The sequence below is a fragment of the Mustela nigripes genome, chromosome 7 (assembly GCF_022355385.1).
Source record: "Mustela nigripes isolate SB6536 chromosome 7, MUSNIG.SB6536, whole genome shotgun sequence".
NCBI lineage: Eukaryota > Metazoa > Chordata > Mammalia > Carnivora > Mustelidae > Mustela > Mustela nigripes.
Window position 1 is genome coordinate 139,229,575 of NC_081563.1, and position 20,350 is coordinate 139,249,924.

At 65.8% G+C, this 20,350-nt stretch overlaps 2 protein-coding genes across 3 annotated transcripts in view; both read right to left on the minus strand.

Moving 5' to 3' along the window:
* The window catches only part of CABLES2 (Cdk5 and Abl enzyme substrate 2), a 14,905-nt gene extending 13,833 nt beyond the window's left edge, over positions 1-1,072 (minus strand). Inside the window, exons 1-2 of the mRNA XM_059407714.1 lie at positions 703-1,072; positions 26-360 (exon numbers count right to left, since the gene is read on the minus strand). Coding sequence (XP_059263697.1) covers positions 26-360; positions 703-1,072 — 705 coding nt within the window. The remainder of the gene's footprint in view (positions 1-25; positions 361-702) is intronic.
* Positions 1,073-1,889: 817 nt separating this feature from the next.
* RBBP8NL (RBBP8 N-terminal like) lies at positions 1,890-15,581 on the minus strand. Of its 2 annotated transcripts, none has more exons than XM_059407359.1 (14): positions 15,468-15,581; positions 10,708-10,853; positions 9,637-9,679; positions 8,989-9,084; positions 8,683-8,795; positions 8,148-8,220; positions 7,710-7,840; positions 7,474-7,556; positions 7,134-7,300; positions 6,005-6,719; positions 5,606-5,738; positions 5,084-5,154; positions 4,858-4,987; positions 1,890-3,197 (listed from the first exon to the last, which is right to left on the minus strand). In XM_059407359.1, exons 2-14 carry the CDS (start codon positions 10,766-10,768, stop codon positions 3,067-3,069), a joined length of 1,947 nt encoding a protein of 648 aa, XP_059263342.1. In that variant the 5' UTR covers positions 10,769-10,853; positions 15,468-15,581; the 3' UTR covers positions 1,890-3,066. The 2 variants fall into 2 exon arrangements, with proteins under 2 accessions (XP_059263342.1, XP_059263343.1); XM_059407360.1 differs by having other exon boundaries at positions 15,464-15,581.
* Between the last annotated feature and the right edge of the window lie 4,769 nt (positions 15,582-20,350).

The following is a 20,350-nucleotide window of genomic DNA, read 5'->3' on the forward strand; positions in this document are numbered from 1 at the left end:
GCAAATATATTGCTGTCGCGCTTACCCATTGGTCCTCGCGGTTCCGGGGGCGGGCCTGGAGTCCCGGGGCGGCTCCCCTGGGTCCTAGAGCCGGTGCGGCCGCGGCCGGAGGGAGCGGGAGCGCGGCGCGGGAGGGCGGGGAGAAGCCCCGCGGGGCCCGGCTGTCCGCCCGGCGTCGGCGCCGACCCGGGTTCGAATCCCCGCCTCGGGGGCGGCGGTTACAGGGTCGCCGGCGCCCCGCTGTCCTTGCGGGGCTGTGGCGTTCATGGTCGGCCTCCGTGGAGCCCGAGTCTCTGGGCTCCGGGCACGTGTCCTGTGGGGTGCGGGTCAGTGCTGGCGGCCGGTGCGCGGGGCTGAAGCCTGCCGGGGCGGCGGCGTTCGAGTTGCAAAGGACCGTCCCCTCGGGGAGCCCCTAAGGCTCCCTGGGAAGGCGGGCGGGGCCGGCGCTTCCCTCAGGGACTGGAGACCCTGAGGGTCGCCGGGAGAAGGCGCCTGGGGCCTCGGGACTCGCAGGCAGGCGGGGGCCGTGCGGGGCGGTGCGGGGCCGTGCGCGCGGGCAGGGAGGGCAGGTGCGGGGCCGTGCGGGGCCGTCCGCGCGGGCAGGGAGGGCAGGTGCGGGGCCGTGCGGGGGCCGTGCGCGCGGGCAGGGAGGGCAGGTGCGGGGCCGTGCGGGGCCGTCCGCGCGGGCATGAGCGCACTGGCCTCGGCGGGGCGAGCCTCCGCCTCGCGGGCGTCCCGGTGCCCCGTGCCCCGACTTCAGAGCCGCCGGCTCCGGCTCCGGCTCCGGCTCCGGCTCCGGCTGGGCTGCGAGCTCTGCGCGCCCAGAGCCGCCGGCGTCTTCGCGGGACGGGGTCCTGCCGCCGCCTCCAGGCCACTCCTGCGCCCCGTCCGGCCTGGGTCCGCGGCTCCTGGCTGCGCGAGGGGCACCCGCAGGCCGCGGATCTGGGCACTTGTCGGCGGGTTCGTCCCCGCGGCCGGGAGAAGGCTTGGGGCGCCGCCCTCGGCACACGCCCTCGCCCCGCGCGGGCTCTGTGCCCTGCAGAGGACGTGGGGCCGGCGGGGCCAGCGCCATGAGACAGCACTTCCTGTCCCAGGGGAGACCACTGCATGGCCGCTGCCCTCTCGGACCCCATACCCCTCTCCCAGTGGCCGCGGCCCCTTCTCCTCATCTTCACTCGCCACCCCGTGTCCAGCCTGCCCTCTGCCCTCTGCCCTCTGCCCTCTGGGATGGCTCTTCAAAGCCTCTCCCGCGCCTGGGAGCGTGGACGGGTTTTCCATCAGGTAGAAAGTGGGGCTTGATCAGGAGCCTCCAGGGGCTCATGGGCAGGAAGACTGCGCTCTGAAGGTCCCTGGGGGGAGTCCCCCGGCCGAGCTGGCGCCCCTGCCCGAGGTGGCGCCCCTGCCCCTGATGCCTGCTGAGGCCTGGGGAGCGGGGAACGTCTGCCCCAGCTTCAGCCTCCGCGGCTGCCTGCTGGCGGGGTGACGTTGGGTGAGTTTCTCACCCTCCCTGAGCTTCAGTGCTCTGTCTGTAAACTGGGGCTGCTACCGGGTGTGCCTTGTGGGGCCCCGGTAAGGGGGGAGTGAGCCCAGGACCTGAGGCGCTGTGCTCAGGGCATCATGGAGGGACAGAGTGGGGGGGGTCTTACCTGCTCCCTGCTTCTCAGCTCCACACCCCTGCTTGCCTGCAGCGTGGTGGCAGAGCTGGACCCTGGGGTGCTTCTCCTCTGTCAGCGGGCGCTGAGTGGCTATCGGAGGGTGTCGGGGGATCACGGGCAGGAATGGGGTCTTCTCGCACAGTCTGTTGTGCTCTCTCCCTGGGCTCCCACGCCATGTAGCTTCTCAACTCCGCCCAGGGTACCCCGAGCCAGCCCTGGCCTACAAGTCGGATGTGAATGGAGCACACAGCTTTTATTTGATTTCGAGAAAATCAAAGCCACTTTGAACAACAGGAGGTTTCGCACACACACACAAATGTGCACATCCACACCCCTACACCTCCCTCTTGGAAACTCAGTCCTTGTGGCCTTTGGGCCGGCCGGCAGGCCACAGTGAGCAGGGCAGAGCCGTGCTCTGGAGGTCCGGCCTGTGCTCCCAGTTTGCCCCAGGCCTCACCCAGCCCAGTCAGCGACGGGTCTCCTGCTTTTGCCTTGCAACGGGCAGTTCTCAAATTTCTCAAACTTCATGTGCAGGCTTGCCCCCAAGACCTGGATTCGGTGGGTCTGGGAACCTGCTTAACCTCTGGCAGAGGGTGCTCTGAGACACACCGTCCTGAAGGGAGAGCGGTGCAGGGAGCTGGAGATCCCAGAGTGCCTGCCGGGCAGTCCTGGCTGGGCGCCCTGGGGCCTGCAACGGCAGGTGTGGGACCAGGGCCTCTGGAACAGCCAGTGAGGAGGGAACCCTTTGCAGGCTGGTGTGCATTTTCTGTTCTGTTCCCTGCAGCCCTCCCCAGTGGTACCCCTCTGCAGATGGCGCTGGTTTTGTTCCCCAGGCCTGGATGTGTTCCAGAGCCTCGCAAATCCCCTGCAAAGGCAGGTGGAGACCCAGCTGAGCCCTGAGTCTGCCAGCGGAACATTCGACACCTGTGATCCCGGGTGCCCCACGCCCTCCCTAGCCAGCGTGTTTGTGGGGCTCCACGAGGGGGCGCCTGAGACCACCGTTCAAGCTCCATGCTGGGTCAGGGAAGGGGTGACTGGGCAGCAGGGCCCTGGGAGTCAGGGATGCCAGTGGAGTCTGGGATGGTGAGAGGTGGGGGCACTGCCCAGGAAGGGTGGCCTATGAGTAGCCGAGGTGGGGGCTGGGCTGGGCTGGAGCCTGAGTGACCCCTTCCTCCCTGAACCCTACTTCCTAGGGTGTGGGGGGAGCAGCAGGACCAGCTGGTCATTTCCTAGAAGGGTAGAGATGGAGGGATTCAAAAAACCAGCCAAAGACCTCTTCTTGGTCTTCCCAGCCCCTGTGGCCACGGGCCAGGACCAGTCCCCTCCTGCCCTGTGCTGGGCTGTCTGCTGGGCTGGATGTCAGGTGGGGAGCCGCGTCTGGGCAGGCTCTGGCGCCCCTGGGAGCAGCCCGCTAAGTCTCCTCCCAGCTGCTGTGGCTGGGTGAGGGGCTGCTGTCCTCAGGGTGCCTTGGGCTCCCGGACCCCTCATGAGCTGCCGGGGGCTCCCCTGGGTTCCTTCTCCCCGGTGGCGGCTTCTTGGAGGCTGTGGAGAGTGGACCAAGGTTAGGAGGGAGCAGAGCAGTGGGCTGGCAGTTCTCACTCACGGCGCTGCTGGGTTCTTGCCCAGGGCCCCGTGGATGGGACGGGGGTGAGGGGAGCTGAGCACGTGGGAGCCTACCCTGGTGGGGCTGACCTGTTCCTGGAAGCAACAGACACCGGGGCAGAACTGGTTGGATTGGAGGGTGAGCATGGGCAACTTGTGTGGGGGTGCTCTCTGCAGGTGTGTGACCCTGAAGCCCATCGGGCCTCAGCGTCTGGATGCCTTGCTGAAGTTCTGGGACCTTCTGGATAAATCGAGCTTCTAGGGAAATGCTCTTAAGGTGCCCACGGCACTGGTGGGTGCCTCCATGGACCTGGGGTATAGGAGAGGGCTGTCTGTCCTTGGGACCTTACTGCCAGGTCCTGCAGAGATGCTGGGCCCTAGGCCCATCTCTGATGCAGAATGAGCTCAGGTTCTGGGTCGGATGAGTCCAGTTGGAATCCTGACCTCACGTGCCAGCTCTGTGACCTTGGGCAGGCCATCTCACTTCTCTGAGGGCTAGTTTTCCCATCTGTGAAACAGCGATGACCATCCCTGGGCAGGCAGTGAGCTCCAAAGACAGTGGTTATGTTTGCCACCTTGAACCCCGGCACGGATGCTGCCCTTGGCGCTGAGCAGTGCCAGCCCCGGCGGGTCAGGGCCCTGCTCTCACTGACCAGCAGCATGTGTGTGGCAGAGTTTGGGTTCCTGCTTGGCGGCCCCATCTTGGACCAGCGGGGAGGACTAGGGACAGAGAAGGCTTGGCCCCGAGTGGAGGGTGAGGTCGATACCTCGACACCCCGTGGACTCTGGCACCCCAACATGCCCAGCAGGAAGTGGCTTGAAATCAGACAGGTGTGCTGGCCTCCCCCACGTGTGCGCCAGCAAACACAGGCCACTGTCCCTTTTCCCGGCTGTGGCGGCCACAGCCCAGCCTGCCTATCACAGGCAGCTTGCACAAACGGCGGGGCGGCATCCGTCATGAGCTCAGGCATTCGTGGGAGCCCGTGGCCCCGCCCAGCTGCCTCTGCGGCCAGAGCAGGAAAGGAAGGGTTGTGCTGATGCCCTCAGGCCAGCCTACTGCTCCTGCTGCCCTCCGGGGAGGAGCCCCCAGGCACCAGCCTTGGCAAACATTTGAGGGCCCCCAGGGCCTCAGCCTGAGCAAACACCTCTGCACCCAGAGGGCTGCAGCCTCTGTGCTGCTCCTCTTCGAAGGTGGGCAGGAGGGCCCAGGAGTCTCCCCTCCAGCGAGGGACAGGGAGACCAGAGGGCTTTAGGACCCCAGGCCTGGGGGCTGCTTGTGGCTCTCCACCTCAGCTGATAACAAAGATGGTGAGAACCACGGTCTTCAGCCTTATCCTGCTGAAATCTCACACTAGCTCTGGCATTGGTTCCCCCTTTCTGGGGGGGGAAAATGAGGCTCAGTTTGATGGGACTGGCTCGGGCTGCACAGTGACCTGAAGAGAGCCTGGATTTGTGCTGTCCTAAACTGGGTCCCCTCTCCTAAGGGGCCTGCGCTAGGAGAGGTTCAAGGACTGGTTTATGGTTCCTAGCAGCCAGAAAGGTGGGGTGCGGGCAAGAGGCTATGGCTACCCCCCGCCCCCCATGGCCCCGGCCACCATACCTTCGCACCATGGGCCCGAGGCCCGTTTCCTCTTCTGTGGCAGGTCTTGCCCGCGCTCCTTGGTGTAGGAGCACCTGGGCCCCTCCCCTGGCGTGCTCGGCTCGGCCCCCACCTCGGAGCTCAGGCCCACCTGAGGGGTGTGGCGGTGTGGTCAGGAGAGGACCTTCCCCCAAGCCTGGGACAGCCCTGGCTCAGTGGCCCCACCGGGTGTGTGGCGGGGGCTCACCTCATTGTCCGAGGGCTCCGACGCGTCCAGGTCGTCTGCCTCCAGCGCCTGCACTCCGGCCTTGCTGAGCTCTGCGAAATGCAGGGTGTGGGTCAGGCCAGGCTGGGGGCCCTGGAGCCGGGCAGAAGCAGAGACCTTCCTGGCAGGCCAGACTAAGAGTGACCACTGAAGGAAACCGCAGCACAGAGGGACTGCAGGACCGGCCAGCTTCTCCTGCACCCTCCGCAGTGGCCCCTCATCTGAGCTGTCCCTAGACTCTCTCTGTGACAGAGGCTTAGTCCCTGTCCTAAAGCCCGAATTGCTATGATGCTTTTCCCTTTCCTGTCTGCTGTCAGAGATGTGCCTGCCCTGGGCCCCTGCTTCTTCGCTGGGTCTGCAGCTGGGGTGCCACGCCCTAGACCCAGGGTTTGGCCAGGGGACTGAGCTGGGCCTAGGACAGGTCCCACCCAGCTGAAGCTGACCACCCCCCTCGCTTCCCACTATGGCACCACTTCCTGGGGTCTCGGGACTCCGGGGACTCACCCTTGCCAGGGGGACCATCAGCATCAGGCCCGTGTGGGTGGGGAGGAGGTTTTGGCTTCCCTTTCAGCTCCAGTCCTGTCCCGCTTGGAGAGGGCGTGTTTCGCTGGTGCCCTGTTAGAGGTTGGGAGGGATCCTGGGGGAAGCAAGTAAGCCGCTTGAATTCATCTGTGGCAGCCGCCCTGCCCCCAGTCCAGTGTTGGGAAGGCCTGTGAGACTGGGGCTGTGCCCGGGGCTGCTGCTGGAGGGTTAGCCATCTCCCCTCTAGCGCGAATCAGGCAGTCAGGCTTTCCCCCAGGGGACCGGCGTGGAGGTGCCGAGGGAAGAGCACAGCCGGGGCCCTGGCGGGTGCTGGCCTGGACCGGGGGTCTGTGGAGGCCAAGAGCGGGGGCAGGCCCTTACCGCAGGGGTGGGGGGCTCTTCTGACTCTGGAGCTCTGGCTCCCTTTGTGCCGTTGCTGAGTTCCCAGGGTCCAGACTGGGCAGGGGGCTCCGCTCCCCGGGATGGTTCCGGGCTGGGAGTGTGGGCCCTTGGAGGGCTGGGGAAGCCCTGCCGGTCGGGAGGCTTTGGGGCATCCCGGCCCCGGCCCCGCTCTGAAAGGTCCAGGGGCTTGTCTGGGACGTGGTCTCTTGTGGCTGTGGCTTCCTGTCCCCTGGGGCTGCCTGGGCCTGTGGGCTGTGTGTGTCCCCCTCCAGAGGGGGCTGCCCCGGCTGCCTCGCCCTGGGGGCCTTCCGAGTCAGAGCTGACTGGTGGGGAGGGTGGGGTCCCCCCTGGTGTGGGTGGGCCCCTCAGCCAGGCGCTAACCCTCCACCCCTGGGCCCGCAGCTGCTGGGAAAGGAGCAGGTGCAGTGCCCCTTCCAGCCGAGGGTCCCGCACATCCACCAGGGCCCCAGGCAGCCCCAGCAGGCCCGCCGACTCCTCCCAGGCCTCCACCTCCCCAGCCTTCAGGCCCTGGGGGCGGGGGCCACGGGGGACTGTGGGGGGTGCTTGGGGGCTGCAGGGTGGGCTCTGAAGGTGCAGAGACAGGTGGTGGTTCAGGAGGAAGAGGTGGTCAGCCTGGAGGGAGCACTTCAGGGACTCACGGGCCGTGACGGGGGCCCGGGAGGCCGGCAGAAAGCTGCAGGGGGAGGAGAAGCCCCGTCACTGTGGCCCCGGGGTTAGCCTCCGTGTCACAGGCGAGCTGTCCCAGGTTACAAGGTGGGTCGCGGAGGGGGCGGGCCCACGTAGACGGTGGTGGAGGGGCCAGAGGCGACCTGGGGCCTGGGGTCTGAGGAGGGACCCGCCCGTGAAGATCTTTCTCTCCTCGGAACCTGGGCTTAGGCTGTCCCCGGCCCACCTGTGGACGATGTTCTCAGACAGGAAGGATGGTCTGACCTCACGTCTGAGAGGGGTTCCCAAGCCTCCGTCCCCCGCAGCTGCTCCCACACCCCGTCCCCCAGCCCTGTCCCGCCACCTCTGGAAAAGTGGGACCAGATTCCTGGACGCGTGCTCAGCTGGGGCTGCTCCTGGTGGGGGCTGGGCAGGGCCTCACCTGTCCAGAGGGAGGCTGTGCTCATAGGGTGGGCTGGGCGGGCTGTTCCTGGTCAGTGGCAGCGGAGGGGTCCCGTTGGTGGGGCCCTGGTCCGTGGAGCAGGCCTGGGAGCCGGGCCGCACCACAGCGATGGTCCCGTGAAGCTGGTTGGAGATTCGCTGGGGGCTCTGCACGGGGTAGATGGGTCAGCACTGCCCTCTGCCCTTGTTTTCTGTGTGACTTTGGGCAGGCCACCCACCCCCTCTGAGCCTCGCCTCCACCCAGGGGTCCCTGCGTGGCACCCAGGACAGACGGCTGGACCGGCACAGACGAGGGCCGTCCGGCAGAAAGGGGTCCTCACCACGTCCGGGGCCCGAGTCTCAGGCCGGTTGGCACTCGGGGAGATTTGGGCTACTGGAGATGTCCTGTACCCTGTAGACTTTTCTGTGGGAGGAGAGGTGGTGGGCAGGCCAGATTGGGAGGCCCTCCGACGGGTAGGCGGCGCAGCCCCCCCAACCCCCAGGGCTCCGTGATCTTGCAGGGTCCAGCTTTCCGGTCTCTTGTCCCTCCGAGCACCTTGTCTCTGGGGACTCGCACCTGGATGGTCATCCTGGGCCTCCTCGTGACCTTCCAGCGTCTTCTCCTTGATGGCCTTCCGAGCGCCCGGGGAGGGGAGTAGTAGGGGTGAGGGGGGGTCTGAGGCACCCTCCCTGCATTGGGGCTTGAGCCTGACTCCAGAGGGGAGGCAAAGACAGGGAGGGTGAGCGAGAGCAGCGCCCCCAGAGACGATCAGAAGGACCAGGGCACCCTCCTGGGGGCCAGGCCACCCCTGCGGGGACACTCAGGGGACCGGGAAAGAGCCCTCTCTGGACACTGCCGGAGGCTCCACTCTCGGTGGCTAGTGCCGCCGGGCCGGCTTCTCTCAAATACCAGTGTCCTCAGCGCAGTCTTGGGGGGAGCCCCCACCCCCACTGTTCTGCTCCCTCCTCTCTGCACCCTGCGCCGGGGGCCGGAGGGCGCCTCCCTCCCGCTCACCGCGGGCCTTGAAGCCGCTTCACCTCCTCCTTCAACGCCTCGTTCTCCCCCTGCAGCCGATTCAACTCGTTGGCTGCAAAAGGCACTGATTAGTAAAGACGAGGGGAGGGGAGGCCGGGCAGGGCCAGGGAGGTCCCCGTCCGTGACCCGTGCCCCACTGTGCCGCCTTGGCCCGGGGCCTGCACGAGTGGACGGGTGAGGCTACTGAGCCGGCGGCCTGGAGCCCCCCCCCCCCCCGCGGCACCGAGCTTGTCTCTGGGGTGTCCCCCAAGGGCAAGAGGGCTGTGCTCCTCGTCAGCAGGTGGGACCTCGGGCTCTGTGGGGCACTGTGGTTATAGGGAAGATGGGCTGACGTCCTGGGGGCAGGGGGACCCCCAGCCTGGGTGACTGGCCGGTGAGGGACATGCTGGGGCCCGCTGGGGCTTTGTACCATTGTGTGTTTCCCTAGACCCCAGGTCAGGCTGAGCAGGTCCTGGGGGTCACTGGACCCCCTTGGGGGAGACCGAGGAGCAGGGTGACAGGGGGTGGGGCTCACTGAGGATGAAGACGTGCTGCAGGCTCTGGAGGAGGGAGTTCTCGAACTCCTGCTGCTTTTTCCTGGCCAGCTCCTGGGTGACCATGCAGCGGTCACACAGGCCAGCCCGCAGCCTGCGGGGGTGCGGAAGAGGCGGCTTTGAGAAGGCCCCCACGAGGGGGCGCTCCCGAGAGGTGCCCCTGCCGTTCCCAGATGGCAGCGCTGGGCTCTGAGGTTGCACAGGGGAGACCCCTGCCTGGTTGACTGTGCCCCAGAGCTTTCGGAGCTCCGCCTTCCCCCGCGGCGCCAGCCCTGCCCGGGGCTCACCTGTTCTCCAGCACTCGCACGTTCTCCTTCAGCGCCTTCTGCTGCTCCCGGAGTTGGTGGTTCTTGGCGCAGAGCTCCTCCACCCGCTGCGCGTCCCTGTGGGGGCGAGCCCAGTCGTCTTCCGCTCTGCTCGGGAGCCCCGCGCTGCGTCCAGGCCGGCCTCGCCCGCCGGGGGAGGTCGCGGCCCAGGCCCTGCTGGCTGCGCCCTCCACGGACGTTTCCTTGCAAGCACCGTGCGGAACCCAGCAGCCCAGACATGAGCGTTTACCAGGCTGGGTCCACGGGCCATTCGCACCGCTAGGAAGCGGCAGCCCATATGCGAAATGGGGATGGAGGGGACCCACAGGCCTTGAGGCCCCCCCAAGCAGCGTTCCTACTGGTTACTGTTGGGAGCGCAGGTGCCCGAGTGGACACGGCTTGCCCACCCACCGGAGGGTCCCCATTCACTCAGGGGGGCTTAGAGATTCCGGGCCTGGGTCCACCTGCTCTTGGAGGCTTGGTCTCGGGCCAGAGACCCGCCCCCACCCGCCACGCTGAGCCTCAGTTTCCCCTTCTGCATCACTGGCTGAGGGCAGGGTTAGCACCCTGGGCCGTGGCCACTGTCTTTCTCATCGGTTTCCCGCCAGGCCAGGGTCTGTCTGGACTCACCGGCATCTCTCCGAGTCCAGCTCCAGAAGCTTATTCTGCAGACCTGGAGGAGCAAGGAAAGGGGTGGGAGGTCAGGCCCGGTCACGCAGCAGAGCCCGGGGTACCTCCTGTCCCTGGCTGCCAGGTGGGGCTCTCCGTAGACTTCCTGCTGCCTGCCTGCACCCGTCACTGATGACCCAAGGCTGCCGCCCCGGGGGGCTCCTGCTCCGCGCCGGCTGGCAGCTCCCACCCAGTCTCACGGCTGCCTGGGACCCCCTGGGCTCTCTGACTCTGGTGTCTGCCTGGAGATTGGGAGGGACCCTGATGCTGGCTAGGAGTGACCAGCCACCGGGCCAAGTCCCAGAGGAGTGTTTTTTGGGGGGCACAGCCAGTGTTGAAAAACAGGCTCTTTGGGGAAACCGCGGCGAGGGGTTGCCTCTTTGCCACCTGGCTGCAGTGGACTTGAGCCCACACACCCCCAGTGTCGCCGGGTTGCTGGGGAAGAGATTCAGGCCCTTGGGCCCTCAGGGTGGTGTGTCGCTTGCTACTGGGAAAAGGGCTTGGGAGGGTCTGGCTGGTCCTCGAGTGAGGCGAGTGGGGTGGCTCCAGCCCTGTGGTTAGGGCTGGAATGCACGGTGTGTGGGCTATGGCACAGCTGGCTTGGGGGTCCTGCAGGGAAGCAGAGGGATTTCAGCTCCAAACCCTGGGACATTCTGGACAGGCTCCAGAGCCATGAACTCCCAGTCCTAGAGGTGGGCGACCATGCTTCTGCCAGACACAGAGCGCCCCTGCCCTGTCCTGAGCGGGACCCTGTCTCAGCCAAGCTTCTGGCTCTCCGCCGGGGGTGCGGCTTTTTCTTCCTGCTGCGCTGTTAGCAGGCCCCTTGGGAGAAGACACTCCAGGGCCACACTCAGGCACTCAGGAAGGCTGATCGGAGGCTGGGGACTGCTACGTGGCAGCTCTGGGCTTTGGGTTAGGACGCCTTGTCCGGGCCTGGAAGGCGCGGTCCCCAGGTCTGGCAAGAATTGGAGCTGACCCGTAGGAGTGGCCAGACCAGGTGAGGGCCACGGACACCTGCCCCATGGTACTCACCTCGGACCTCGTTCTCGTGGACCTCTTTGAGCCTGTTTAGTGACTCTGTGAAGCTCTCCATGGCTCTCCACGGCTCTGGCCCAGACCCCTCCGTGCTCAGGGTACAGTGACGAGCTCCGGGCCTCTACCACCCCTCTGTTCCCAGCCTGGAGAGGAGGAAACGGGCAGAGGTCATGCTGGCTTGGGAAGGGCTGAGCTGAAGCCCGCTGTCCCCAGCGTTGGGCTGTTGCTGTGCCGGGGAGGGGCCCATGCTCTCTGTCTCTCGGAGAGCAGAGTGGGGCTTGTCCTGGCCCACCTGGGGCTGGAGCCTACTGTCTCCCTCTCCAGGTGTCGCTACCACGCCAGGGGAAGTAGCCTGTCTTGTCCTCGGCTCGAGGAGCCCTGGAGTCTCCTGGGTCCCGCCAACAGGCGGCTGGCTGAGCTCTTGGCCTTCCCAGCCCCTTGCCCGCTGGCATCCCGCCCCCACTGGTCAGCAGCGACTGCTGGCCTCCTACGTCCACCCAGACCTCTCCTTTCTCTCTCCTGCCATGCCCGCCGGGGCCCAAGCCCCTCCGCTTCGTGAGAACACATGCTCAGCACAGCTGTGGCTCAGGCCCCTGAGGGCCTCTGCCCACACCTGCCTGGGGCCCCGTCACTGTGGTCTTGGGCAGCCACCTGCGGCTGCCCAAAGGAACGCTGCCCCATTTGAATTTCAGTTTGCACTGAAGACAAGCACACGAGGGTTCGCAGCAGCCCCCTGAGGAACAGCCCCGAACTAGGAGCCCCCACATGTCCCTGCTAGTGGCCTCTGCTGGGCGGAATGACCGCTCCCCGCCCCAGGGGCCAGCCGTAGTGATCCCCAGCCATGGGAGCTGGCCTGATGTGAGGCTCCTGCACACAAAGCACGGCAGAGTCGTGATGCTCTGGGTCTTGGGAGCTGGGGCAGGGGCCATTCTGGGCGTGGGAATTGGGGGGCATCCCTGACTGAGGGGAGCAGCCCCCGTGTGTTCTCCTGGAGTCTGCAGGGCTTCTGGAGCTGCCCAAGGGAGCCTGAACCGTGGAGTCTGGCTCTCCACAGGCTCTGTGCACCTGAGGTCAGACGTCAGAGCCCTGGGAAGCATCGGCAGGAGGACAGAGTGAGGTCCCGTGTCCCGCAGGGGCTGTGGGAGCCCGCTGAGCAGGGCTGGCTGGGGTGTGGTGGGAAGGTGGGGCTTCCGAACTTGTTCTGAGGATCTGCCCAGGCCCCGGGCCACTCCCAAGAGATGGCCAGGGGCCTGGGGGTGGCTGCTGGGTGGCTGTGTGCTGAATGGAGAGGGGTTGGGAGTGTCCTGCCGGAGCAGATGCTCACCTGATGGGGGATGTCCCTGCAGGTTAGGAGACCTGACCCAACCTTTTAGGGCTTGGGAGGGACCCGTGCTCGAGCGGGTATAAATGGTAGTCCCGGCCCCATTCCCAAGTGCGACACAGACCGTCACATCCTTACGGCTGGTCTGTCTAACCCTGTCCGGGCAGTGGGGAGCCGGCTCTCCCAGTGGGGAAACCGAGGCCCACGGAGGTAATGGTGCCGTGTTCACGGGAACCGGGGTTTGAACGCATGCTGGGGTTTGTGCAGACCAGGGTCGAGTCCTCCTGTGCCCGGCCGCGCCGGCAGCAGGGCCCCCGGGAGCTAAGGCAGTGAGTGGAGGCTCAGGCCAGGGCAGGTGAGGCGCAGAGGGCTGGGTAGGGCCTGAGCCGCACCGCTGGAAATTCCACCCCAACCCGCCAGACAGGCAGCTCTCCCCCAGCCCGTAAAGGAGCCGCCCAAGGGAGCCGATGGGGCCCGCAGGACTGGGAGAGGCCTGTGTGGGCTCAGAGTAGGAGCGGGAGGTGGGCTCCATCCCCTGTGGCAACTCTAGGGTGTGCAGGTCGGGCTGGTGGGCTCCGTCCCCCATCCCCAGGATCCTTCTGCACCCCAAGCTCCCTCTGGCCCCCCCGGTTCCTCCTCTCGGGTGTCGGAAAGACAGGAGGAGATGCTCTCCACTCTCCGGGGCAGGGACACACTGAGTGGAGGGACAGCAGGGGCAGCACGGACCCAGGATGTGCCAGTGGCTGGAAGCAGAGCTGGAAGGGGTGAGACATGTGGGAAGCCCCCTCGCCTCCTGGGGGGCCCAGAGCCATGCAACCCGCAGGTGAGAGTGCCCGGGGACGCCGTGACGGTGGGCCGGTGTCAGAGACGCCCTGGCCGAGGCAAAGCAGACAGTTCCTGGGCAGCATCTGTCCCGGGCTTGGAGGATCCAAGGCAGGGGCAGGAGGTGGAGGGAGGCCGAGCGGGGCTTGAAGTCCGCAGCCTCAGCCTTCGGGGCTTTGGGGAAGAAAGCTGGGGTGAGCTGTTGGGGGAAGAGCGGAGGCCGTGGTAGCCCCGATGGCCTCGTGCAGGGGCTCTGCGCCCAGGTCTTCCCGGTCGGCGGCTCTGTGTTTGCTGGGCGCGCTGGGAGCAGCTGTGGGGCCCTAAGGATTCCGGGAAGCCGAGGTCCAGTGGGCTCGGGGCGTCTGCAGTGGGGCTGGGTTGGGGGAGCCCCTTGTGAGCGTCAGGAGCAAGGCTGCTACCTCTGGGCCTGGGGGGCCAGGGGGCAGGTGTGGAGAGAGGCCCGAACTCTGCTCCTTAGGACCCCCAGACAGGCCCAGGGGTACCCCACCTCTCCTGCCCTGGATGCTCAGACTGGAAGGTGTCTGCTAGGGCCGAGCCGCTGGAGGGTGCGGGGGGTAGGAAGGCCGGGTGGCTCAGCCACACCATGAGCCTGCACATCGCCCATCTGCACTGGGCCCAAGGCTGACGCTGCGGGTGTTCCAGCTGACATCGGTGATGCGTGTCCAGGTGACACATTTCCAGATAGCGCATCTCTGCCAGGAGCCCGGAGGGGCGAGTGCTCGGCTATGTGCAGCTGGAGACCCCCGTGTCTACCGCCTGCGGTCTGTGCACGAGTGCCGCCCTCTCACGTGGCCCCCGGGTGGCTCGCAGGGCTGTTTCCGGGAGCGCCTCCTCTCTCGGACAAGCGTGAGTCCCTTGCTACAAAGGGCCTTTGCTAGGGGACAAGATCCCCCACCCCCCAGTTCAGGGGGGGGGCTCTCAGATTCCAACAGACACACCCTTGCATCTTTGGACAGCTGCTTACTGTGCGGACACTTTGGGTCCACTGAGTCTGGGTGACCATGTCCAGGGGACGTGCCCTCCAGCCCCTGCACACAGAAGAGGGTGTGCAGGCTCCAACTATAGAGCTGGACTGGGCACCATCAGGCTGAGTGGCAGTCCCATAGTGAGGCGGGTTCTTGCCCTGCTCCCAGGCCAGCCCAGCCCCCGACTCTTCTGGTGTCCGAGTGTGTGGCTGAGAGAGCAGGGCTCGTCACCCTCCGGCCAGCTCCCCTTGTTAGGGCCGGTCGAGGGTCTCCCTCTACCCTCTTTGGGGGCCTCTGTGGTGACGGGTCACACGTCCACCACAACTTTGGCCAAATCACATGCCTGGCTGTGCCTCAGTGTCCCTGTTCCTCAAACAAACAGTGGAGATGGATCCTGACCTGGGCTCCGGGAGGGACAAGTGTCTGTGCCTCCTGGGGCCGTCAGGACTCCTTGCACATGGGCGGGCTGGCTGGGGGTCAGGGACCAGCCTGGGAGCCCTGGGTGCTCGGCACCCACGAGCGCACGGCATGGGACCTCTCCCTGGATCTCACAGTCACCGAGAAGCAACTATGACAACCCCATTTCACAGATGAGGGAGTTGAGGCTCAGAGCGACATCAGCTTCTGTGGCCACCAGTTTGCTAGGGGCACAGCCAGGGCAGAAACCTGCAGCCTAGGCCCCCTAGCTACTCCGGGCCAGTATCATGTGCAGGCAGTGTCACCGCTGGGGTGGTTTCCAGTACGGCCAGACATAGATCCGTGACACACGCGTACGCACGTGTGACTCCCACACATCCAGGGAGGCAATCGTGTCCTCACAATGTCATAGCGCACACGGGCCTGCACCCAGCACACAGATGCCACACACACGTGTGCCGTCCTTGGTCACTCCCCCTGCCACATGCTCAGCCCCGCACAGGCCCAGGGACAGGCACACACGCATGTGCACACACGCGCAAATGCCCGTGTGGTTGTGAGTCCCACGTACACGTGCGCACATGCACAGAAGGGAAAGGCAGGTGTGCGCTTGCTGGGCGGCTCGGGTAGCAGCGGCCCTGCAACCCGACTCCCTGGGGATGGGCCGGCCCTTGGTGGCTGCGTCCTCACCGCTCCCACCCTGAGGCCTGGCCGGGGGAGGGTGAGCGCGACCTACGTCCCCGATCGTCACTATCTTTCAGGGGACATGGAGCCTGGGGCAGCCGAGGGTCCCTGGTGCCCAGCACAGAGTCAGAGGCCGCTGCACCGTGTACCCCCACCCCCATGGTTGCCCCCCTTTGCCCGGTGAGGGTAGGTCCAGATGGAGGGCCTGGCCACCGGCCCATCCCCGGTGTCCCCTGGAGCCACACCAGACGACTTCCTGGTGTGGCGGTGTCAGGCCCGGCACTGCCTCTCTGCACCCTGACCCTCTGCCCGGGAAACTCAGTGAGCCTCCTTCCCCCTCAGAAGGAGTGTCCCGGGGCAGGGGGCTGTGCCTCTCGGCTGGTCTGCTGACCCCTGCCTTCTGCTCAGCCCGCAGGGGCTGGGGCTCCCGCCTTCACGGCCAGCCCTTCCCTCCAACCCGCCTCCGCCCCCTCATCTACCCCGGTTGTTGGAGCTGCCCGCCTTGGGGTCCCTGGGTACTCACTCACATGGCCCCCCGCGGCAGCGACCTCTGCGACCTCGGGAGCCGAGCGCTCCCCACCCGAGGGAGACCGAAGTGAGCAGTGCGTGAACTTGCACGGGCAACAAGACACAATATTTTGGCCAAACCCGCTTGACGGGTTTTTGGTTCTCTCTGCCAGGAGCAGAAAGGAGACAGAGTCGGCCCAGAGCTGCCAGACGGGTTCTGCCTTCGCCAGAAAGTGGCAGAACAGGTCGGGGCTGAATCCACACAGACCTGGGATTGTTTCCCCGTAATTACCAAGTGGCCTGTGCCTCTGGCCCGAGCCTGGCCAGTTAACTAGTCCAGGGGCCTGGGACCTGCAGGCCGGATGGGGAGGGGGCGGGCGTAAGAGGGTCGGGCGGGTGGGGCCGCAGACCCGCTAGTCTTGTCTCCTTAGGCCAGAGGCCTGCAGCGGCCCCTCTTGCCGCCCAGCCTGGCTCAGTCCGAGCTGACTTTTCTGGCCTCAGTTTCCCTGTCTGTACAGTAGGGCTGATGACTGCAGATGTGTTCCTATGAGAGCTTAGGAAAAATCCAGAGCTGTGGTTGTAAGTGTCCCCCCAGGTCTGGGAACCCCCCACCTGGTACTGTGTCCTGCACCCTTCCCAGAGGAGGGAAGGCCCAGGTCGGGGGCATCTCTGGGTCCCTGGGCAGCCTGGGGGAGCCTGGTGGGGCTAGGCCTGGGGAGGGCCTCGAGCTGCGGGAGGAGCCAGGCGCTGTGGCTCCCTGCGTTTCTTCTCTGCGCTGGGACCTTGTGGCCGTACTTCTGTGGAAACCAGCTGGTCTCCGAGTGCCGCCGCTACCCATGAAGCTGCCCCTGCTCCTTCCCATGACTCCTCGCGCCCTGTCCACCAGACACCCCGCTCTCACGTTCCCTTGCCCCCCTCCCCCCACCAGCTCTCTTGCCAGGGTCTCCTGAGCTCCCCTTCCCCACATCCTCAGCCCCAAGGAGCCCTGAGCCTCCCCCAAGGGCACCTTAGTGACTCCAGGGAGAGCTCAGGGCTCAGAGGAGGAGGCTCCGGGCTCTGGGCCAATGGAACTGGTGAGGTCCCGGGAGGCCCACTTCCTGCTCCCTGGTGAGGCCCCTGTTGGCTGGCGTGGGCAGGCCCGGGGATCGCGGAAAGGGGTTGTGGTCAGGCGGCGTGATCCCGGGCTCTGGCCAGGCCCTGGGGCCTCTAGGATCTTTCCCACACCAGGCCTGCCCGCGGCACCTCCCTGAGCCCCGTGGGGGTGGGAAGTGCCAGGTGTGGACGTGTGAGGGGCTGGAGGCAGGAGTGGGGGTGCAGCCCGATGGGTGGGGCCCGTGGGGGAGCCCGTGTGGGAGGGCACCGGCCTTTGGAGCCTGCGGGTGTGTGTCGGATCGCAGCTTGGTGAACTGTGTGCGTTCATCTGCCTGCGTGTATGTGGGTGCGTTCTCGTCGTGTGGGGCTGGGGCACCGCGTGCATGGGGGCGCGTAGTTGTGACTTTGCTTGTGTGGGGCCCCATGGGGAGGGCAGAGATGGGGGCAGAGCAAACCGGCAGAGCAGACCCTCTCCCCCAGCACCACTGACCGTCAGACTGGCCAGGGTTGGCCTGTGTCCTGCTCACCATTCCCCTGCCTCACCCAGGTTTGAATCCTGACTCTGCCGCTTGAGCCCTGAGCCACCTGGGGGCAGCTGCCCAAGCTCTCTGAGCCAGGGTCTCTTCTGCAAAGTGGGGCTCATGCTGATGGCAGGGCCAGGGTCTGCCCCAGGAGGAGCTCACTGTGCTGGTCCGCTGACTGGACCATGTTAGTAATTGAACAATAGCTGGAGGTTTCTGGAAAGTGAACACGCTGCCCCACGACCTGGCGGCCCCAGGAAGCTCCTGCTACTCTATTCTCGTTCGCCCCAACCGTGCGAGGGGCTGTGCTCCTGGGAGGTCAGAACAGACCTTGGGCATGCCCAGCAGTGTGGGTGGCTGTCAAAGTATCTCGTGGGGGACAGCCCACGGGGGTCGGGTAGGGGATGGCGCCAGCTCACCGCTTGGCTGACAGGAGCCTCTCATAGTGGGAGGCCCGGGTCAGGGCGGGGTGGGGGGGGGGCGCGGGCCAGCGGTCGGAAGGGACATTCTCGGGGATGGGCAGTACCTTCCTCTTCAGTGTGGCGGCTGTTGGGGGGCAGGGCTCGCTTGCCGGATGCAGCCACCGGACATGCGAGGAACATAAGCTTGTTGTTTGCAAATCACAAAGTTGTGGTTTTAAATCAATAAACTTTGTTGAGTAGCTTAGGTTCCCAGCGGAACAGAGGGAGGCACGGAGGTTGCCTGGAGGCCCCTCCCCCGCCCAGCCCCCCCCATTACCCCCCCCTCCCTCCACCCTGCCACTCTCCTGGCCAGTTTTACTGTCGACGAACCTGCCCAGTATATCCCATTCCCCGGAATCCACAGGTCACTTAGGGTCAGCCTTGGTGCTGCACATTCGCCCCCCGAAATCCCCTGTGCTCCCTGCGGTCGCCGCTTCCACCGCCTGACGCCGGCAGCCATGGCTCTCCTGGCCATCTCCATGGCTGTGTGGTGTCCAGCCCCCCACCCAGCTGACGTCACCGCGTGGGGAACCCCTTGGACAGGCCTCCACCGCCATGGATGTGCGTGTGCGCTGCTGCCCGTCTCTGCGGGTCTCACGGCTCACGTCCGGTCCACTCGGATGAATCGCCGCCGTGGTCTGGGTACGAATCCTTCACTGAATGAAGGGCGTCTTGCTGGCTCTGGAGCTGGGGCGATTACGAGTGAGCTGCTGTGAACACCTGTGCACAGGTTTTTCGTGGACCGAAGTCGTCTACGCCTTTGGGTAAATGCCAAGGAACGCGACTGAGGGACTGAATGGAGAGGCGACATACGGGACCGGGAAGTGTGACGGTCTGTTGCCCACAGGACTGGCCAGCAGCGTCAGCCCCTGACCCCTTCCCTGGCTGCTGGGTGGACGCAGCCCTGGACTGGCCTTGGGGCGGGACACGAGGCCGGGCTCCAGCCTCATCTTCCTGCTTGCCCTGCCTGCTGGACTCCTTCAGGCCTCGTCTGGGCTCTGGGGGTGGTCCTGGGGCTGTGGGGGGGGGGCTGCGGCTTCTTGTCTGCCTCTGGAGGTAAGCAGCTGGACCTGACAGCAGCGAAGGGACCCTGTCCCCCCGCGCCCCGACCCTTTGTGCGCCGCGGGCAGGTCCTAGAGGCCCAGGCTCACGGCAAACACGAGCCACAGACCTACTTACCAGCCAGCAGGCCGGTGATGGTGTGGGGCCGCTCCATGACCCTGTTCTTCAGCTGGAAACTGAGGCCCAGTGGCGTGTGCCAGGGGTGGCTCCCGGAACCCAGCCCGGAGCTCCTCTGGGCCAGGCAGCCACCCCCCACCCAACCAGGACTCCCGGGGGCCCCAGCCCTGCTTCCTGGGATGGCTGGAGGCAAAATGCCTGCGCAGGGGCAGGGGCCGAGGGGCAGCTCGCAGGCTTTCATCCCTGGGGCGGATGGTGGGAGATAAGGCTTCAAAGCCGTCTGCAAATGCAGCTTGAAGAGGGGGCCTGTCCCCGTGCTGTTTGTGTTGCTGGATTGATAGGGGAGGGGGGTGTGGGCAGCCGCCAGGCCAGCCCTGCCGCACTGGCCCCCAGATAAATGATTCACCTATTCATGAGGCCCATAGTGGGGGCCCTAAAAGGGCCAGGCTGCTTTCAGTGATGGGTGGGGCCCCCATCCCCACCCTCGCTGCAGACAGGCTTCTGATAACCCGGCTGGACCCTGATGGCGGTGGGCTGTTGGGGGGGCACGGGTGGACCCGGTTAGGGCTGGGAGGGGGAGGCACCCCTCCACCCTCCCTTTATGTGGCCTCCATGCCACGCACCCCATTTTCCAATTACGTTTCGATAGCGCAGGAGCTGCCGGATGGCCACTTGAAAACATGGCCGAAGTCCTCTCCGCGGTCCCCCTCCGCTGCCAGGCAGACTGTGCTCCCGGCGTGTCCTTCTCTCTGCGCAGGAAAGTCTTACACGGCAGAGTTCCCTGGAGACAGTCATGGACATGTGCAACCACGACCGGACTCTAGAACATTTTCATCATCCCAGAACCAAGCCCCGTTCTTGTTAGCTCGGCGACCGGTGCCCCCCGCAACGTCTCAGCAGCTTTTGGTCTCCGTGGATTTGCCTGTCTGGGGTGTTCACTGTGACAGCATGGGGTCTTCTGTGTTGGCTTCATTCGCTGAGCGCCCTCTCATTGGGGTTCATCCACGTCGTAGCGAATGATGGCGCTTCATGCCTTCTAAGGCTCAACAGTCCCCCTGGCCAACGTTAGTCGGGCAGGACCACAGCGTCGTCCACCCCCTGCTTGCCCGTGTGTGCGTGCGTGAAATTCTCCCTCGCCCTCCACTCATCTGTTCGTGGACACGAGGGGCTTCCACCGTCCATCGGGCGACTGGGAGCGCCGCCACTGTGACATTTCCGCACGTGGTTCCAGTCGAAGGCCCGTTTCCAGTTCTCTTGGGTGTAGGCCCAGCCGTGGAAGTGTCAGTCCCGTGGTGGCTTCCTGCCGAACGCCCTGAGGAGGACCTCCAAGACTTTTCCTTCAGCATGACCTGTCCTGCACACCGTGGTGGAGTCATCGGGGTCCTTGCTACGGACGTCACCTGTGTGGCCACTGTAGTGCACAGAAGGCAGCTCAAGGCACGGCAGAGGATAGAGGACAGGTCGGGAGACAGACAGGCAGGTAGACAGACGGATGGATACATAGATTGGTCTATGGACGGATGAATGGGTGGATGAATGGACAGACAGATGGACAGATGGACAGATAGATGCCACGTGCCCTGCCCTGCCCTGGAGACCAGGGGTCAGCAGGTCCAAGGGGAAGCTCTCAGGCAGTTTGTCTAATTGGAT

Bases quoted from the DNA above. Each gene is read 5' to 3' on its own strand.
- RBBP8NL (XM_059407359.1), bottom strand. From the start codon at position 10,768: ATGGAGAGCTTCACAGAGTCACTAAACAGGCTCAAAGAGGTCCACGAG. The intron at 5,739-6,004 runs GTAAGGGCCTGC...TGCTTCCCCCAG, and splicing joins AAGAGCCCCCCACCCCTGCG to GATCCCTCCCAACCTCTAAC. The intron at 5,155-5,605 runs GTGAGTCCCCGG...TGCATTTCGCAG, and splicing joins TGATGGTCCCCCTGGCAAGG to AGCTCAGCAAGGCCGGAGTG.